At 52.4% G+C, this 20,048-nt stretch overlaps 1 protein-coding gene across 5 annotated transcripts in view; it reads left to right on the top strand.

Annotated features, from left to right (window-relative positions):
* The window catches only part of PHF21B (PHD finger protein 21B), a 130,979-nt gene that overhangs the window by 71,599 nt on the left and 39,332 nt on the right, over positions 1 to 20,048 (top strand). For all 5 annotated transcript variants that reach the window (XM_054469871.2, XM_054469869.2, XM_054469872.2 and 2 more), the window contains one exon: positions 19,351 to 19,443. In XM_054469871.2, coding sequence (XP_054325846.2) covers positions 19,351 to 19,443 — 93 coding nt within the window. The remainder of the gene's footprint in view (positions 1 to 19,350; positions 19,444 to 20,048) is intronic.

The following is a 20,048-nucleotide window of genomic DNA, read 5'->3' as shown; positions in this document are numbered from 1 at the left end:
TCCCACTCATCCCCTGTGGCCATGACTTCTCCTGGTCTCCTCGTTGATGCCGGGACGGGACGGGCTGGGTGTCCCACAGTTACCCCTGCCACACATCTGGGAATCCTACTTACCTTCCAAGACAGTGTCAGCATCTCCTTCACCCCTTCCTGGTCCCCATTGTGCTCACAGATGCCGCCTCTGCCGCCCCCACCCTGGGAAGCTTGTGGGAGGTCCAGTGGGAGAACCTTGGCATTTGCTCGGTGCGCAGTGCTTCCTGCATTTCATTGAAACTTCGCAGCAACTTTGCAAGGTGACAGGTGAGGCCTCAGGTGGGAACAGCAGTCACACATGGCAGTCCTGGGGCAGAGCTCAGACGTATTCTACCCACAGCCCTCTCTCCTTCTCCACTTACCTCACTGCACCCTGGAGCTGCGGAGTCTCCCCAGCCGTGGGTGAAAGAGCGTCTCCTGCCTCTATGGGTCGTGCAGCTTCCCCCAGTCCCTGGCTCATCACAGCAGCCTGCTTTTGGCTCAGCGGGAGTCTCCCTCTTCCCCAGCCCTGTCTGAGCCGATCTTGAATTCTCTACCGGAGGCTCCTAAGGGGCCTTGGCAGAAGGCAGGAAGGGCCTGCGCTTGTGCAGCTGCTGCAGATGGTTGGTGCCAGCTCTGAGCTCATGCACTGGAGGCGCCATGTGTGTGCAGCCCAGCAGCCTGGTGGAGGCTTTGTGAAGTCCTTGGTCTTTTTCAGTCCTCAACCAGCTCCTGCTTTTCTGCAGGTCCAGGTGCTATCAGTGCATAGCAGAGAAGCGAGACACGAGTCCTTCCTTACTGCCTTCCGGGTCATCAGTGAGGCCAGAGTGCATTTATTTCCATAATGGCACATCCAGATTTCCTGCCCCATATTCAGTGCCACCCAGAACCTGTTCCTGATCCTGGTCCTGGGTCTCCTCCTAGAGATGGCACCTCATTTTTCAGGCCCTCATTGACATAGCTATGAATATTGATTCCATTCCAGATGAAGCATTTTAGCCATGCAGCTGCCAAAATGAGGGGCTATCAGTGCTGCCCCTGAGAGGGCATAGGTCTGTGCACCAGCTGGGCTCCTCCAGCTGCCCCCTTGGCCCTGCCTTTCTAGGAGGGTTAGAGCTGCAGCTCTTGTCCTTCTTAAAATATATAGATTTTTGGGGCACAGTGGCTCACGCCTGTAGTCCCAGCACTTTGGGAGGCCAAGGCGGGCGGACCACTTGAGATCAGGAGTTGATACCAGCCTGGCCAACATGGAGAAACTCTGTCTCTACTAAAAATACAAAAATCAACCATGCATGATGGCAGGTGCCTGTAATCTCAGCTACTCCGGAGGCTGAGGCATGAGAATGGCTTGAACCTGGGAGGCGGAGGTTGCAGTGAGCCAAGTCTGCGCCACTGCACTCCAGCCTGGGCAAGAGAGCGAGACTCCGTGTCAAAAATACAAAAAACCGGGCATGGTGGCAGGCACCTGTAATCCCAGCTACTCGGGAGACTGAGGCATGAGAATGGCTTGAACCCGGGAGGTGGAGGTTGCAGTGAGCCAAGATCGAGGTACTACACTCCATCCCGGGTGACAGAGCGAGACTCTGTCTCAAAAATAAAATATATAGATTTTTAAAATTTGAGATAAAATTTGCATACATTGAAATTCACAGATTTTAATTGTACTGCTGGATGAGTTTTGACAGTTGTGTACACCCAGGTAACTTATACTCCAAAATAGAGCATTTGCATCACCTCAGAAAATTCTGCACCTGCACGATCCGTCCCACAGAGCACCCGCTGTTGAGATTTCATCGCGGTGGATTAGTTTTGCTGCTTCTTGAGCCTCATGTCCGGGGAGGCCTGCGGCCTTTGTGTGGGCTCCATTCATTCCACGCGGTGCTATGAGGCTCCTCCGTGTCGTCGAGAGTATTCGTCATTCTTTCCGTGTGTTTCTCAGTGGCATCCCGTGGCGTGGGGGTCCCACAGTAGGTTTGTGCACTCACCGGTTGATGGACATTTGAGTTGTTTTCCCTTTCAGGAGATTATGAATAAAGCTGCTCTGAATTTTCATGCACACGACGTTTTGGGGATAGGTTTTCATTTCTCTTGTGTAAACACCTAGGAGTGGAATTGCTGGGTCAGAGAGCACAGCTGTGTGTTTAATTTTGTAAGAAATGACCCAACTATTTTTTGAAGTGTTTGCACTGCCTCCCACCTCCTCCACTGGTTTGTGAGAGACCCGGCTACTTCTTGATGGCCCAGCTCAGCCCACTGGGGTCTCCGTCCTCAGTGGCCTGCACCTGTGCTGAGTGTGCACCTGTGTTCACACCTGGCGGCTGCCTGGCTGTGATGTCTCCGTCTCTGCCCAGCCTTTGAGGCTCCTTTCTCCCTGGAACTAGGTCCTTCAAGGCTTCCTCGTAGTCACTGCTCTTGGGGATGAATAGGATTTTTATTTTGTCTGGGTGTGTCTTAATGTTACCATAGAGTTAAAGTTTTCTCATCCTTCTACTTCTTCAGCAAAAGTGAATGTTCAGCTGGTGCAGTGGCTCATGTCTGTAATCCCAGCACTTTGGGAGGCCGAGGCAGGTAGATCACTTGAGGTCAGGAGTTTGAGACCATCCTGGCCAACATGGTGAAACCTCGTCTCTACTAAAAATACAAAAAAGTAGCCGGGTGTGGTGGCAGGCACCTGTAATCCCAGCTACTCAGGAGGCTGAGGCAGGAAAATCCCAGGAGGTGGAGGTTGCAGTGAGCTGAGATTGCGCCATTGCACTCCAGCCTGGGCAATAAGAGTAAAACTCCATCTCAGAAAAAAAAAAAAAAAAAGAAAAGAAAGTGGATGTCCACAACTTTTGTCTTAAATTGTAAGTTTCCTGTAGAACAGCATTGTCTAATAAAAGCGTAGTGAGAGCCGTATGTGTCAGTTAAATCTTCTGGTAAGCCACAATAAAAAAAGTAAAAAGAAACAAGTGAAATTAACCTGGGGGGGGTGAAAATCATTTTAATAATTATTTTACATAACCGAATATGTCCAAGATATTATTTCAGCATGTACTTCATTTTTAAAACATTAATGAGATACTTTAATATCTTTTCATGAGTCTTTGAGGTCCCACTTGAAGCCTGTCTCAGTTCAGGTTGGCCACTTGTAAGGGCTCACCAGTAACGGATGGCAGGAGGCGGTCCTGTCTCGAGGGGGCAGTGAGGCATCCAGGTGGGATGTCACACGCAGATCTGGAGCTTGAACGAGACAGGCTGGGGACGGGAGGCTACAGGGCCGCCGGCAGACAGGGAGAGATGAGGGTCACAGGCCAGGAGCCAGCATTTCTGCTCCGCCAGAGAGACAGCGGCCTCTCTCTGCAAGGAGCCGCCTTCAGAACCAGGCGGGACCCGCAGCTTCCCCTGTGCCGTCCCCACCAGACGTGGCCAGGGAGGAGCGCTCCAGGGCTCATGCAGATGACAGGGCGGACCCCACAGCCCCGTTCCATAGCTCTCCCAGGAGGGGGCTTGGCCCATTCATCCCAGGGGTGAAGACAGCAGCCGGGTTCTTCAGGACCCTCCAAAGAGATGTTCTCCACGGTATTCGGAGGACAAGGAATGCTTCCGCCTCTCCTAGTACATTTAAGTCAAAATCTAAAGCTTATTTTCAACACGTTATTTGCACAGTTAGAAGTGCTGTTCCTTCTAAAAATGTCCCAGCAGAGAGAACAGAATGTGGTGTGTCTCCTGGGCAGCACGGTGTGGTGCCGGGCTCAGCTCCGGGCCCCAGCCCAGAGTGGGTTCGTGCGAGGTTGGAGCTTCCCTGAGGAGGGCAGAGACGGGGCAGAGCCACCCCTTCTTGAGCTGAACACTTTTCTAGTCTCGCTAACTCTGCTCCCCCTGTGAAGCTGGCATCAACATCTTCATCTTACAGATGAGGAAACTGAGGCTCAGGAGGTTAAACAGCTTGAAGTCACAGCTGCAGAAGGCCCTGTTGCCCTCTCCCATGAGACCTGCCAGTTTCTTGGGGCCTCCAAGGTGCCAGGTGTGAGCCATGTGCTTCTGTTTTTTTTGTTTGTTTGTTTTTGAGGCGGAGTCTCGCTCTGTCGCCCAGGCTGGAGTGCAGTGGCATGATCTCGGCTCACTGCAAGAAGCTCTACCTCCTGGGTTCACGCCATTCTCCTGCCTCAGCCTCCCAAGCAGCTGGGACTACAGGCGCCCGCCACCACGCCCGGCTAATTTTTTGTGTTTTTATTAGAGACGGGGTTTCACCGTGTTAACCAGAATGGTTTCGATCTCCTGACCTCGTGATCCACCCGTCTCAGCCTCGCAAAGTGCTGGGATTACAGGCGTGAGCCACTGCGCCCGGCCATGTGCTTGTGTTTTAACTGTCAGGGCAAACCTGTGTGAACGTTAGTTCTCCCTGTTTACAGAGGAGGGAAACTGGGGCTCGAGGAGTTTGAGTAACTTGTTCAGGGTCTCATAACCCTTAGGTGGCAGGATTGGGGTTTGTGCTCAGATCTTTGGGCTATGTTCCTGAAGCTTCCAGTTAGACGCAGGTCAGAGGGAGTGTGTCGGGGACAGGGATGACCACTGGACCGACTGCCGTGATCCTTTTTCTCTTGATGAAAGGGAATATACTGTGTGGGCATGTGTGTTTAACCAGCCATGGAGATGTCAAAGGCCCTGGGAACTTCTTCTGGAGCAGAGCAGGGACTGTCCTCCTCTCCAAAGCCTAGCACCACGTGTCTTCTCTCCCCACACTCCTGGCAGGTCTCGGCGAGGGCTGGGACACTTCCCAGGATGGCCTGGTGGGGCCTGCTGAGCTTTCGGTGGGTCTGGAGTTAAGCAGCCAGACCAGGAAAGAGTGAGGACCAGACAGGGACAGGGGATGTGGCCATCCCAGACACTTTGCAGAAGTGGGGGCAGTGGGGACTTTGGACGAATCAGAAGCTTCTGGCCGAGGGGACCTTCAGTTCTTCTAACTCCAGACTCAGGGAACTCCAGGACTCCCTACACCCTCCAGTTATGGGCCCATGTGGTGTTACCCTTGGCTTGGAAACTCCTAGAGCCCCAGTGCCTACCTGCAGAGTCGAGACAGCTTAGCTTGATGGGTGTGGCCTGTCCATGTGCTGATGCCTGGCTGTTCCCAGATGGACCTGATGCCCTGGCAGGTGAGGGCTCCATTCCTGACCACGCCATCGCGGTATACCTCTAGACTGTCCCTCTCTGCCTAGGACAATGTTGTCCCTTCTTGGCCTGAAAAAACTCCTGCTTGTGGAAGTCCCTTCTGTTGGATGTGGATGTCTGTAAGGAGTTTCATTCATGTTTGTTGTGATGATGTCATCGCTCCTCCATGTGCCTGTCTGTCTTAGGTCGCGTGCAGTGATGGGTGGCTGGGTACCAGGCTGTTCTAACATCCTTACCACCACGCTCCAGGACAGGGGAAGCAGGTGGGCGAGGTGCAGGTGAGGGCTGGCGGCACCTGGGAGTCAGGAGGAAGTGGCCGATGGGACTCTGAGCCCCATGCAAAGGTCCCCTGCCTGGTGGCAGCCACCAGGACCACCCTCCGGGTCAGCAGTCCCCAGGAGGGGAGGGGCTGCCATGCCCACGTCAGAGGAGAGGAAGCAGAGGTCAAGAAGGGCCCCTCTGGTCTTGTGGTTACACATGCCATGTATTTTCTTGTTAGTTTTCACCGGGAAGTCCCTCCAACTGCGTGGAAATGCAGCGACTGCTGAGCGTGGCAGGATCTCAGTAAATAGACAAGGACGCTTCACGAGCCCACGGCCTGTCTCCCGGCGACTGCCAGAGTCTTCCCTGTGGTTGTGTAAATCATTTGTATTCGGTTACTGTGCCCAGAAAACCATACACACAGATTCATTCCTCACTTGCTTGGGGCAGTCACGTGTCTGTCTCTCTGTGTCTCTGTCTGTCTGTCTGTCTGTCTCTCTCTCTCTCTTATCTGCACGACGAGCTCCAGATACTCGTCTCCCGGAACGGTGGAGATGAACTAGGCATGCAGGTGCGTGACCAACCTCAGACGGCTCCCCCACCCCGCTTACCACTTACCCCTTCTATGTAGCCAAGACCTTCCCGAGCACTTCCGTTGAGTTGCGGGCAGCACGTTCTGATGCTCACTTCTGGTCTGTTTCCCCAGATCGCAGGCAGAACCTCTCATCTGTGCACGAGGGACCCAGCACGGGGTAGGTGTGCAGCGAACCCTTGCTGAGTTTAGTCAGTGCCAATGGCTTCAGGAAATAGAAGAGGCCGAGCGCGGTGGCTCACGCCTGTAATCCCATCACTTTTGGAAGCCGAGGCGGACGGATCCCCTGAGGTCGGGAGTTTGAGACCAGCCTGACCAACATGGAGAAACCCTGTCTCTACTAAAAATACAAAATTAGCCGGGCCTGGTGGCACATGCCTGTAATCCCAGCTACTTGGGAGGCTGAGGCAGGAGAATCGCTTGAACCCAGGAGGCAGAAGTTGCAGTGAGCCGAGATGTGCCAGTGCACTCCAGCCTGGGTGACAGAGTGAGACTCCATCTCAAAAAAAAAAAAAAGAAATAGAAGAGACCTGAGGCTGTTTCCACAGCGGGGCGGGAGCATTTGCCAATGCAACCAGAAGTCTGTCCCCGAGGACAGGACCTGCTCTCCTTGGCTAGTGCCTTGTTAGAATGCGGCGCCCTCTTTGAGGGGCTTGTGGGCACCTCTAGGGTTGCTGGAATGTTCTGTATCTTGGTCTGCATGGTGATTACTTGGGTGTAGACGTTTGTCAAATCCAGTGAGCTGTGGCCTCAGCTCTGTGCCATTCACTGGAAGTGAAATGGGCCCTTCCTCTGGAGGGCCAGGGGTTGGGGATGGGGTGACTGGGGTCCACCCACCCTTGCATCCCTGCCCACACCAAGGCTAGCTCCGGGAGGCCTCTGCAGAGAGAGGAGCACCTGCTGGGCCGTGATCGGCGTTCCGTGGTGCAGGTGCAGAGGTGCACCCTCAGATTCCAGGCCGTCATCAGTGTTCTGTGGTGCACCCTCAGTTAGATCCCAGGCTGTCGTTGGTGTTCCGTGGTGCACCCTCAGTTAGATCCCAGGCCGTCGGAGGTGGGGATGATGAAGCTGAGGCCAGCGGGACTGTGTGAGCCCATCTTATGTGGGAATTAGATCTTCTCAATGACCATCTATTTCACAGAGGTCTGGAGGTCGGTGGGGACAGGCAGTTACAGGCACTACCATCGATTGGATTTTGCTGCTACTGTGATTTGTTTGGAAGACGTGTGCCTGGTGGTGGTGGCCACTGCAGATCCAAGGGCCCAGGTTGGGGGTTCAGGGCCCCTTGGCTAGGAAGGAATAAGGACACTCTGATAGTGGGTGAGCAGTCTTGTGACACAGGGACGAGTAAGTACCAACCACTTGTGTTTTTCCTCTTACCCCAGGCTCAAGAGAGGCAGCGCCTCTCCTCTCTGGGGTGGGGCATTCACCCCCCAATCTGCCCTCTCCTGGCAGCCCTTGCAGCAAGCCCATGGCCCCTCTTAAAGATCAGATTTTGCTGCATCTTTAGGAAACAGATGAGCAGAGGGAAAACTAACCTCCGGGTCTTCCTAGCGGAGGTTCGAGGCCTCCAGCCTCTGCCCCGGGTCCTCTGTGCAGTGACACGGCCTCACCCACCCTCTCCAGGGCCTCAAGGTTGCATCTTTCCCTGTGCCCTGCCTTCCTTCCTTCCTGGGGGACGCAGCTTAGAGATGACCCCTCCTGTCCAGCCCCCCCCCCTGGATTTTGGACATTCCCAGCAGGCTGCTGGCTGTGCCAGTCCTTCTCCGAGAGCAGGGCCCACGGTGGGAGGGATTGCACAGGAGGCTCCTGGTGGGCTCCTGGGCCCCTGGAGTCCAGATCCCTTCCAGTTGGTATGTTTTCCAGTTGAGTAGATGCAGACGCGGCCGTTTTAGCTGGTCTCACGGACACCCTCCACGGCAGAACTAGTGTGACCTCAGAGGCTGCCACTTCTGTGCAGAAGTTTCCAGAATATACCTCTACACATGCACCTGTGGTCACTGGGGACCTCACAGCCATTTTTTGGCACCCGCCCCTGCCCCAAGATCGCAATCCCCAATCCTTAGTTCATGATGCCATTCAGAGTGTGTGTTTTTTTGCTAAATAGCATAAAATTACATCCTTTCAACTTAAACAAATTGCTCTGCAACGCCGAGGGCCGCTGAACAGGTGTTTTAAATGTCAACATACAGTAGCCACTTGTGTTGTCTGGCACTTTTTGATTAAGAGCAGCTGCCTGTAAAGGCCTCTGCGATTGGTTAAGTGGCCGTGGGCAGCCTGCCTCGGCCGGCCTGGCTTTGGTCAGGGTCACCGAGACCGAGCCAGGTGGGAGCCGCCTGCACCTGGCAGCCGGGCCACAGTGGCCGCATGTCTTTGTTCCCCCGGTGCTCTCAGTAAACAGAATTGCCTTGGAGCGAGACATGAGCAGCATTCTGGAGTGAGAACTTTAGAAAATGACTCTTCAGGTGGTCATGGTGGCTCATGCCTGTAATTCTAGCACTTTGGGAGGCCGAGATGGGTGACTCGCTTGAGCCCAGGAGTTCGAGGCTGCAGTGAGCTACGGTTGCACCACTGCACTGCAGCTGGGGCAACAGAGCGAGACCTGATCTCTGAAAAGAAAGAAAGAAAATGACTCCTTGTGGGGCTTACTGAAGCTGGCTTTGGAAGAGGGTTCCAGCATTGAGGTCTCCTAAGAGTCCCCTGGGCGTAGCTCACCTCTCCGGAGCTGCTGGGTATTGGGGCTGTCCCCAGCACCCTGGGAGAGAGCAGGATTCAGGATGGGGAAGGGCTGCAGGCCCCGGACAGCTGTTGCTGGCAGGAGAAGATACCGAGGTCCAAACAGGCCTCGGTACCTCAGGGTTGGAGGGTGCCGCCCTTGCGCCCTGCCCTTTCAGGGGGTTAGCCAGCAACCTGTCGTGTCAGAAGAGATGAGAGCCCTTCTGGTGCCTGACCCACACTCAGCTCCTGGGCATGGATTCAAGGCCCCTGGTGGCAGGGCCTCCACCTGCCCCTCCACTCCTCCTTCACTGCCCACCTTTGGGAGCTGTAGCCTCCAGTGCTCTGAGCCCCTTGGCACCCCTGCTGCTGGTGCCTCTGCCCCTCCCACCACCCTCCTATCCCGCCTCCCGACTCCTGTGCGCTTTCCTGACTGCCCACTGGTAACATTCCGGTCCAGCTTGCAAGGTCCTACTCAGACACCCCCTCCTCCAGGGAGCCTTCCTGCTTTCAGCTCTAGACAGAGCTCCCTCTGTCTCGTTTATGCATATTTATTTATTATAAAATATGCAGAGGGCCGTATAATAAGCCTCCACACGTTCTCCACCCAAATGGGTAAACAGGGAGGTTGAACAGTTTGCTTCTGATCACTTTCTTAAAGGCTAGAACATGGTAGAGGCAATAGGCATCCTCCAGCTTCCTCCTCTCCCTCTCCCCTCCGCAGGGGCAGCCGCAGTCATGACTTGGGGATAGACCCAGCCCTGGTTGTATGTGTTTATGGGACACCAGCAGGCCACACCCGCCCCAGTGCTGGCTTTGCCTGAGTGGATGGAGTCAGGCTGTGTGCAGACGCAGGTGCTCGTGTTGTTCACCCCGAGGGGTGTCTTCCACACTCTTGGTGACCCGGGCAAGTCTGGTTTCTTCCCTCTGGCTGCTGGGGAGTTTTCCATTGTATGAGAACTTTCTGGTTCCTCCTCTCCCTCCTAGTGACAGTGGGCGGATCCCAGCTTTCCTGGTTGCAGGTGCTGCAGGGGCCGTCCTGTGCTCAGTAGAGTTGCCCCGGCTGGAACTGCAGGCCTGGGCTCGCTGCCTTACCTCATCTGGCAACCTGTCGCCTCCCCTCCCTCCAGCCCGGTGGACCCTCGCATCTCTGTGGGTCCCTCAGGCCTGCCGCCTCATGCTGCATTGCTGTGGGTGTGTGTTGGCCCACAGAGGTGCCCAGGACTGAGAGGCAGCGGCACCATTGGAACAACTCAAGTGCCAGTGCCACCGGCTGCTGTTAGAGCACCTGTGTGCCGGGCATCTCCTGGCACAGGGACCTCCCCTCTGGTCCTTGTAACAGGGACAGCAGTTCTTGCTCTCTTTCTTTGGAGGTGGGGGAGCAATGCGTCTGGCATGACCAGGGCCAGTCCGGGAGTGAAATTCAAACGCAGGCGGGTTGGCCTCCCCACGGTGGTCTTTGTTGCAGGTGTGCCGGGCATGGTGGTAAACGCACGTGGGCTGGAGGAGGCACAGGGCAGCCAGCTGAGACCAGAGCAAGTTGAATTTGCCTGGATTTTTACATGCACTCGCTGTGGCCCTTGCTGGTCCCTCCTGGATGAGCTTGGGGCTCATTTAGGCGGGATGTCTGAATGAGAGTGGGGGACACCAAATGGGGACATAAAGGCCAAGCCTAACCACATTCTCATGCAGCAGCAGTGGCCCGTGGAACCAGCTCGTTCGTTCCTGACAGTGATAAAGGCGGCAGTTGGATTTCATCTGTGAATAATGAACTGGTTTCACATGACAGTAAAAGTGGTGCTTATGTTATATTAATATTTATTAGCGGTTATTGATGTTGGAACTGACTTGTTATCTTTGCCACACATCACAGCAGTTCTATAAAGATGCAAGGAAAATTGCAACTTGAGAAGCAATTAAATCGCCGTGCTCTGTGGCTGTGCGCGTGGCGGCTGGGACATGTGAAGAGGAGGAGAGCAAGGCCGCCTTCCACTGGGGGCTTCCTGGGGGCTTCTGGGAGGCCTGGGGCTGCCTCCCCGCTTGCCTCCCCAGCCTGGTGAAGCTCAAGTGTCCAGAGGCCTGTGGGTTCTCAGCCCCGGCAGTGGGGCCTCAGCGGTGAAGGGTGGGGGGCCTTTGCAGCCCCAGGGCCTGAATGGTGGGTGAAGACTCTGGAGAGCCTGGTCCACCCTTGTCCAGTGAGGATCTCCATGGGAAACACAGCCCACTGCGAGGAAGCAGCCACAGAGACCCAGCGCCTTCTGTAGACAATTGTCCTGGTTTCTTTAAAAAGTTCCTTTAAGCCACGTGTGTTGGCTCATGCCTGTAATCCCAGCACCTCGGAGGCCGAGGTGGGCAGATCATTTGAGGTCAGGAGTTTGAGACCAGCCCAGTCAACATGGTGAAACACCGTTTCTCCTAAAAATACAAAATTTAGCTGGGCATGGTCGTGGGCGCCTGTAATACCAGCTACTCGGGAGGCTGAGGCAGGAGAATCACTTGAACCCGGGAGGCGGAGGTTGCAGTGAGCCGAGATCACGCCATTGCACTGCAGCCTGGGAGACAGAGCAAGACTCCATCTCAAAAAAAAAAAGTTCCTTTCGTGGGAAGAAGGGGTGCTGTGGGGCTGTTCTAAATGGAAAGAGGCAGAAGAGACCCACAAATGACAGGGCTCATCCTGGACCAGGTTCTGTTTGTAAACAACGGGACAGTCAGGGAGTTAGACTGGCCTGGCAGTTCGAGGACGGTGGTCGTGAGGCTGGTGTTGCCGTATGGGGCAAGTCCTGGTGGTTCGTGCTGAAGCGGGGGCGGGAAGAGCTGAGGGGTCCTGCACAGCTGATGTCAAAGCCAGTGCTGGAACCCTTCTGCCCTGCCAGAGCTCCAGAGCCAAGTGCCTAGAGCGCTCAGAAACATTTATTAAAGATGGATTTTTCCAGAGCTAGTGTGGCTTTTGCCCTGGAAGGTTGTAGGGTCTGCACCGACACCTGTCTCCTCCCCGCTGTCTCCTCCCCGCTGTCTCCCCGTGTCTGAGCTTCCTAGAGATTTCCCCAGCTGCAACCCCCCCCACCCCCTCCCCCTGCCCCGGACTCAGCCATGGCAGGAAGAATTTGAAGTTATCTTTGACTTTGATGGCCCGTTTTTCCCCGCTATTAAAATGCTTGGAGCTGTAAACGTAGTCACAAGCTCATTGATCTTGAAGTAAGTGTGGCTGTAAACTACCTGGTACTGGTGAAATCGAGTCTGAGATGATTGTTTCTGCTGGTGTCAATAAATTCCAGCTTGGAGCAGAAAGGTCAGCCCTTGCCAGATAAAATGGCTTTCAGCTCGCTAATTAAAGGTTTGTAGGGAAGTGGAAGAATGCACTCGGGTAGGCTTGGAGTGAAGAAAACACAGAGATTGGAGAGCCTGAAGCCGGCTTAGTGTTGGCGGAGAATGGACGGTTGTTGGAAGGGGACGGCAGTGTTCCGGAAGGAACCCACCGTCCCCAGGGGGGTGAGGAGGGGGCCCTGTGAGGCAGCCCTGTTTGCAGCAGACTCTTCCCCAGATCATGGGGACTTTGGACTTTGACTCAGAATCGTCTCTCCTTTGGTGCTGGGGCTGTAGGTCCGTGGTTGCAGAGCCCGCTCTTTCTGCCGACCTAGCTAAGGGTGCTGGGTGCTTGAGGACACCCCATACTTGCTCCCTGAAGAGCCGCAGGGCAACTCGAGTCCGAGGCAGGGGCACACACGCCGCTCTCAGGTTGGTTTGGAGTTTTGTGGGGAAGCGCATGGCCAGGCGCTGTTTGTTGCCGGCCTCCTGCGGGTGGGGACGTTTCCCCAGGGTGGGTTGTGTCCCTTTCTTGGTAACTGACTAGGGAGGATCAAGTGGAAATAGCTCTTCCTGTCATCTCCTCACCTCTCTCGGCTCTGCCTCTCCGCCGCCTTCATCTTTCCCTCTCCTGTGGGTCTTCCCTCCTTTCCCTGTCCCTGGCTGTGAATTCCTAAAGTAAGGGCACAGGAGTTGCTAGGGTCCCAAGTCAGGAGGGAGGGTCGAGGCTTGACCAGATATGAAGGCCCAGAAATACAGACACAGAGCCAAAGACGCTCCAGAGAAGAACTCGTGTGGAAACAGAGCTGTGCACACCTGAGTGGGTATCGGAGAAAGCAACAGCTGCTGCTGAGCAACACCCAGACACAAATACACGGTCACTCCTGGCCCACACGGCAACACCCGGATACAGACACGGCCACCCCCGGCTCATGCAGCAACACCTGGACATGGATACATGGCCACCCCCGGTTCATGCAGCAACACACAAAACACACAGCTACCCCTGGCCCGCGTGGCAGTACTTGGACATGGACACATGGCCGTCCCAGCCCACAGCCAACCCTTGGTCCACAAGGCAACATGCAAAACACACATGGCTGTCCTCGGCCCATCCAGAGCTATCTGCAGGAGCAACTTGACCCAGCAACCCTCCAGGACTCACAGAGGCACATGTGGGCTTGGAAAACACAACAGCACACACCCGCCTTGCCTGGAGGGCCACCCCACACCTCACGGGCTGGACCATGCCTGGAGGTTTTATCTGGGGCATCTGAGTGAGGACAGAAGCCCCAGCAAAGCAGGTTCGTGCCTGTTCTCTGGCCCCTATTGGATATGCTGGCCAGCCCCATCCATGTGGAAATTTCTCCTCCCTGGGGCCCCACGGCCTGCCCCTCTTGCACACACTTACGGGGAACCTGCCTCAGGAATCCGTCACAGGGACGTGCCGCATGGGCCTTCCCACCACAGAACCCGCTTCCCCGGGAATCCACCGCAGGCCAGGCCACGTGGGCCTTCCCACCACAGAACCCACTTCCCCGGGAATCCACCGCAGGCCAGGCCACGTGGGCCTTCCCACCACAGAACCCACTTCCCCGGGAATCCACCGCAGGCCAGGCCACGTGGGCCTTCCCACCACAGAACCCGCTTCCCCGGGAATCCACCGCAGGCCAGGCCACGTGGGCCTTCCCACCACAGAACCCGCTTCCCCGGGAATCCACCGCAGGCCAGGCCACGTGGGCCTTCCCACCACAGAACCCACTTCCCTAGGAATCCACCACAGGGCCGTGCCGCATGGGCCTTCCCACCACAGGACCTGCTTACTCTTGGCCTGCGGCCCCAGGTGGGCAGAATCACCTGGAAGCTGGCTTATCAAATGGCTGCTCCTGCTTGCCTCCCACCCCATGGTCTGGGCTGGCCTGGGGCCCCGACTGTTGACCAGCTGCATAAATGGCACTGGCTGGCAGGCCAGGAACGGGGAGATCAGAACCTTCCACACACCTTGTTTTGTGGAAGTTGGGAGGACACTGGTGATGGAGTTCGAGGTAACGGGGAGGACAGTCCCCATAACCCCCCCATCTTTGAGACATGCATTTGGGAAGGTGGGCATCAGGTGGCACCTGAGGTGGTCTCAGTGCCGCCCACCAGGCTGTGCCGGCCAAGAGCAGCAGGCAGTGTTATGGATTGGGAACTGCCTCATCCAGTGGCTGAGGCTGTTTGTCGTGTGCTCCGCATTGCATAGAAAGCTCTGTTTCAACAAATGTCCAGAGTGGATATCCAGGGGAATGTGGGTCATTTGGTTCCACGCAGAGAGGCAGGCAGTTGGCTCAGAGGACACGAGCCTCTCAGAGTTTTGACCCCCATGGGACAGGTGGCAAAGAGGAGGCAGGAACCACCGTCCGAGCATAATGAGAGAAGCAGCTCTGTGCGTGGGGCCTGAGACTCTCTGCGGTGTCATTTGAGGATGGATGATATTCATTCTAGGGGTGAAGAGAGATTAGATAAGGAGAGAAATGGGGAGGGAATTTTTAACAGCTTTGTGGAGGTATAAGTGATACACAATAAGCTGCATGTATTTAGAATGTACAATATAAGTTTGACAAATGTGAACCCATTGCCACAATCAAGATCGTGAACACATCTTTCTCCCTGAAAACGTCCTGGTGTCATTTTGTAATCCCTTCCTCTTGTCCCTACACCATCTCCACAAAACCTGGGATTTATTTTCTGTCACTTTGTTTGCCATTTTCAGAATTTCGTATAACTAGCATTATACAGTATGGATATTTTTTGGAGTCTGGGTTTTTTTGGCACTGTAATTTTGTGATTCATCCATATAGTGTGTGTCAGTAGTTTATTCCTTTTTATTGCTGAGTAATACTCTGTCGTATGAAAATACCACAGCTTGCTCATCCACGTACTTGTTGGTGAGCATTTGGCTTGCTTCCCGTTTGTGCTGTGTTGCCAAGAGCTGCTGTGAACATTCACGTACAAGTCTCTGTATGAACATGTGCCTTCCCTTCTCTTGGCGAATGCTTAGGAATAGAATGGCTGTCTCAATATTGTAAATGTCCTAGTCTGCCCAGGCTGCCATAACAAAAATACCATGGACTGGCTGGCTTAAGCAACAGAAATCAGTTTCTTATGGTTCTGGAGGCTGGGAAGTCCAAGATCAAGGTGCCAGCAGATTCAATTCCTGATGAGGGCTCCATTCCTGGTTTGCAGATGGCCACCTTCTTGCTGTATTTGCCCATGGCAGAGAGAGAAAGAGGATGAGAGAGAGAGGACACAAACTCCCTTGTGTCTCTTCTTGTAAGAGCACTAACTGAGGGCTCCACCCTCATGACCGGATCACCTCCCGGAGACCCCGTCTCCAAATACCATCACATTGAGGGTTAGGATTTCAACATTTGGATCTGGGAGAGGGCACATACGTTCTGTTCACTGCCATACATATGTTTAACTTTTTAACTGCCAAACTGTCTTTCAAAGTGTATCATTTTATGTTCCCAACAGCAGTGATTGAGAGTTCCAGTTGCTCTACATCCTCACCAGCACTTGATTTGGTCAGTCTTTTTAATTTTAGCCATCTGAATAGGCTTGTAGCAGTATCTTATCATGGTTTTAATTTGCATTTCCCTAATAACTAATTATGTTTAGTATTTTTTATTTGCTTATTTGCCATCCGTAGTTGTTTTTGTTGTTGTTGTTCTCCTCCTTCCTCCCCTCTTCCCTCTCCTCCCTCCCTCCCTCCTTCCCTGCCTCCCTTCCTTCCTTCCTTCCCTCCCTCTCTCTCTCCCTCCCTCCCTCTTCCTCTTCCTCTTCTTCTTCTTTCTTCTTCATCTTTCTTCTTCTTGGATCTCACTTTGTCACTCAGGCTGGAGTGCAATGGTGTGATCATGGCTCACTGCAGCCTCAACCTCCTGGCTTCAAGTGACCCTCCTGCCTCAGCCTCCCAAGTAGCTGAGACTACAGGCATGTGCTACCATGCTCAGCTAATTTTTAATTTTTTTTTCTAGAGACTGTATTGCACAGGCTGATTTTGAACTCCTGGCCTCAAGTGATTGGCCTACCTCCACTTCCCAAAGTGCTGGGATTTCAAGCATGAGACACTGTGCCTGGCCCAGTATATCTTCTTTAGTGGAGTATCTGTTCAAATATTTTGTTCATTTTAATTGAGTTGTTTGTTTTCAGATTATTGAGTTTTAAGAGTTCTTTCATATATTATGGATACAAGGCTTTCATCAGATAGGTGATTTGTATGTGTTTTTTTTTCCAGGGTGTGGCCACTTTTTGCATTTTCCTAACATTGTCTTTCCAACTTTGGGAGTTTCTTATTTTGTTGAAGTTAATTTATTATTTTGCCCTTATATCGATTATGTTTTTGGTGTTGTATCTAAGATTCTTTGCCTGACCTAACATCCCAAAGATTTCTCTTACATTTTATTTGAGACATTTTGTTCGAGCAGTTTTATAGTTTTGGTCCCTACATTTAGATCTCTGATCCATTTGTTCTTATTTATTTATTTATTTTTTGATATGGTATGTGGTATGGACTGAAGTTCTTTTCTGTTCGATTTTCGTATATATCTCCTTGTTCTAATACCATTTTGAAAAGATTATCTTTTTTGTACTAAATTAATTACCTTTTTGGGCTTTGCTGAAAATCAACAGACCATATATGTGTAAGTCTACTTTGGACTCTCTGTTCTGTTCCATTGATCTATTTATGCATCTTAACACCAATACTACACTGTCTTGATTGCTGTAGCTTTATAGCGGGTCTTGGAGTCAGATAATGTTAAGTTTTTCCTTTTGTTTGGTTGTTATTTTTGTTTGTTTCATAGTTGTTTTGGCTATTCTAGGTCCCTTATAATTTCATATGCATTCTAAAATCATCTTGTCAATTTCTATTTTTTTAAAAAAAAGCTGACTGAGATTTTAATTTGAGGTTGTGTTGAATCTGTAGATCAGTTTGGGAAGAATTGAAATCTTAACAATGTTGAGGCTTCTGATTCATGGTTATGGTATATCTCTTTCTTAAGTCTTTAAAAAATTCTCTCAGCGATATTTGGAAGTTTCCAGTGTACAGGTCTTATATAGCTATTGTCAGATTCATCCCTTTTTCTTATTTTTATTTATTGATGCTATTGCAAATGGCATTTAAAATTTTTTGAATTTCTAAATTTTGGTGTCTAGTGTATAGAAACACAACTGATTTTTTTTTTTTTTTTTTTTTTTTTTTTTGAGGTGGAGTTTCGCTCTTGTTGCCCAGGCTGGAGTGCAGTGGTGCGATCTCGGCTGACCACAACTTCCACCTCCCAGGTTCAAGCGATTCTCTGCCTCAGCCTCCTGAATAGCTGAGATTACAGGCATGCATCATCACACCTGGCTAATTTTGTATTTTTAGTAGAGATGGCGTTTCTCCATGTTGGTCAGGCTGGTCTTGAACTCCTGACCTCAGGTGATCTGCCCGCCTCAGCCTCCCAAAGTGCTGGGATTACAGGCGTGAGCCATCGCTCCCTGCCCACAACTGATTTTTATATATTGTTCTATCCTGCAACCTGGCTAAACTCATTTATTAGTCCTAACAGCTTTTAGAAAATCTGTTGAGGCCAGCATATGGTTTTTCTTCTTCCATGTGTTAATTTAGCAAATTACATAGACTGACTTTCAAATGGCAAAGCAGCCCTGCAGTCCTGGGATAAACTCAGCTTGTTCATGATGTCTTATTCTTTTTGTTATTGTTAGAATTGATTTGTTAACATTCTGTTAAGAATTTCTGCATCTGAGTTCAAGAGATAACCTCACTGGTCCCTGGCCACTGATGTTTTGGCTTGATCTGAGCAAGGGGGTCCCTCTCTCCCCATCAGGCAGTCTCATGGGGTGCAAATGTAGCCATGTAGAACTGCTCCATCAGGACCGGGCGCGGTGGCTCATGCCTATAATCCCAGCACTTTGGGAAGCCGAGGTGGGTGGATCACCTGAGGTCAGGAGTTTGAGACCAGCCTGGCCATAATGAAACCCCATCTGTACTAAAAATACAAAAGTTACCCAGGCGTGGTGGCAGGCGCCTGTAATCCCAGCTACTCCGGAGGCGGAGGTTGCAGTGAGCCAAGATCGCGCCACTACATTCCAACCTGGGCAACAGAGCGAGACTCCATCTCAAAAAAAAAAAGGCCAGGCACGGTGGCTCACGCCTGTAATCCCAGCACTTTGGGAGGCCGAGGCAGGTGGATCATGAGGTCAGGAGATCGAGGCCATCCTGGCTAACACGGTGAAACCCCGTCTCTACTAAAAATACAAAAAAATTAGCCAAGCATAGTGGCAGGCACCTGTAGTCCCAGCTACTTGGGAGCCTGAGGCAGGAGAATGGCATGAACCTGAGAGGTGGAGCTTGTAGTGAGCCGAGATCGCGCCACTGCACTCCAGCCTGGGCAACAGAGCGAGACTTCATCTCAAAAAAAAAAGAACTGTTCCGGTTCCATTAGGGGCTGTGGGTAGTGGTAGTTCCCATGAAAGGAGACTTTAGACAAGTGGGCACCCCAAAGCACATCTCCTATACGCGTGTGGGCCTGGAATTCCTGGGAGGGTGCCATCTCCCTTCTATTTACCCTGAATGTCCACCTGCTACTGGTGCTGCCATCCCATCGTGTGTTGGCGAGACCCCCATATTGGGGGGCTGGGATTTGGGGGCCATGTCGGCGCACACCCAGGCCGTTCCCCCTCCTGAGGGACCCAGTGCAGATATGCACCAAGGGCCTGAAAAATATTCCTGCATTTTGGTCCACGAATTCCCGTATTCAGACTCTCCTACAGAAATGCTCTGTGATGTGGAAATGGATTTATCCACAAAGATGTTCGCTGCAGCATTGTTTATTAACTGGAAGAAGATGGAGCTAGAACTCAAATTTCCAAGAGTAGAGGATATGTCTGCTGAATGGAAGATCCCATAGCCATTAAAGGAGTGATTTATGAAGATTGTAGCAACATCACACCTTGTCCTTAAGTGAAAGTAGAAAAATAGGTTACAACATTCTATATTTAGCTGTATAAAAAATTCACTTAAAAGAGGAAGCCAATGTGTAACAAAGGGTAATTGATTTCTGGGCAGTGCTGCTCTTTTTCCTTTCTCTAGTTTCCAAACTTTCTGGAAGGAATATCGATTACTATTGTGATTTTTAAAAAATCATAATTAAGAAAGGGAAGAGTAGAATTTGCTGTCTCCAAGGCAGCTGCCCCCTGCTTGGCCAGGCTGGGGGCGACGGATTCGGTCTCAGCTGCTCGTCCCGTCTCAACACTGCCCTCCTCTTTCAGGCTTTGGGAACGATCACTGCAGTGCCTGTCACGGGTCCTCAGGTCAGCTCCTTGCAGAGGTTGGCCGGGCAAGGAGCGGCAGTGCTACCTCAGGTAAGCAGCCCTCGGGCGGGCCCTGGGGTGTCCGTCTGTCTGTCCCCGCAGTCTCTGTTCCTAACCCCTCAGCACTGAGGTTTCTGGTGGGCACTGGGCCAGGCGGAACCCGTGCCCTCTCAGCTGCACCTTCCCCTCTTACCTCTTCTATCCATTCTTCAATGGAGACATTTGGACCAGATACGTTTTTTCAGCAAGGAATTGGGAAATCAATTTAGTGGGTCATGACCAGAATTTTTTTAATGGAATAAATGAGGCCAGACTAAAATAGAATGGAAATATCAAGATGCGTCCTATGCATTGTTTCTTGAACAGCTTGTTTCAAGACTGGGTGACTACATCATGTCTATTTTTGACTATGGGTTATGGTCAGGAAGTTTGAGACACTCTGGATGAGGGGATTCATTTCAGGGAGGGGCAGCACAGACTCTGGGCCAGGTGCCCTGGCTTCTAGTGCAGGGTCTCCCGGATTGGACTCCACACTTTGCCCCAGTCACCTGACCGCTCAGCCTTCCTGGGCCTTGGCTTCTCACCTGCAGAGGGACAGGTGCAGGCGCCGGCTTCCTCCGTCGGTGGCTGTGAGGGTTGAGCCAATGGTGGCCGTG

The sequence above is a fragment of the Pongo pygmaeus genome, chromosome 23 (assembly GCF_028885625.2).
Source record: "Pongo pygmaeus isolate AG05252 chromosome 23, NHGRI_mPonPyg2-v2.0_pri, whole genome shotgun sequence".
In the NCBI taxonomy this organism is placed as follows: Eukaryota; Metazoa; Chordata; class Mammalia; order Primates; family Hominidae; genus Pongo; species Pongo pygmaeus.
The sequence above is the reverse complement of the archived record's forward strand: the minus strand, read 5'-3'. Positions and strand labels throughout refer to the sequence as shown.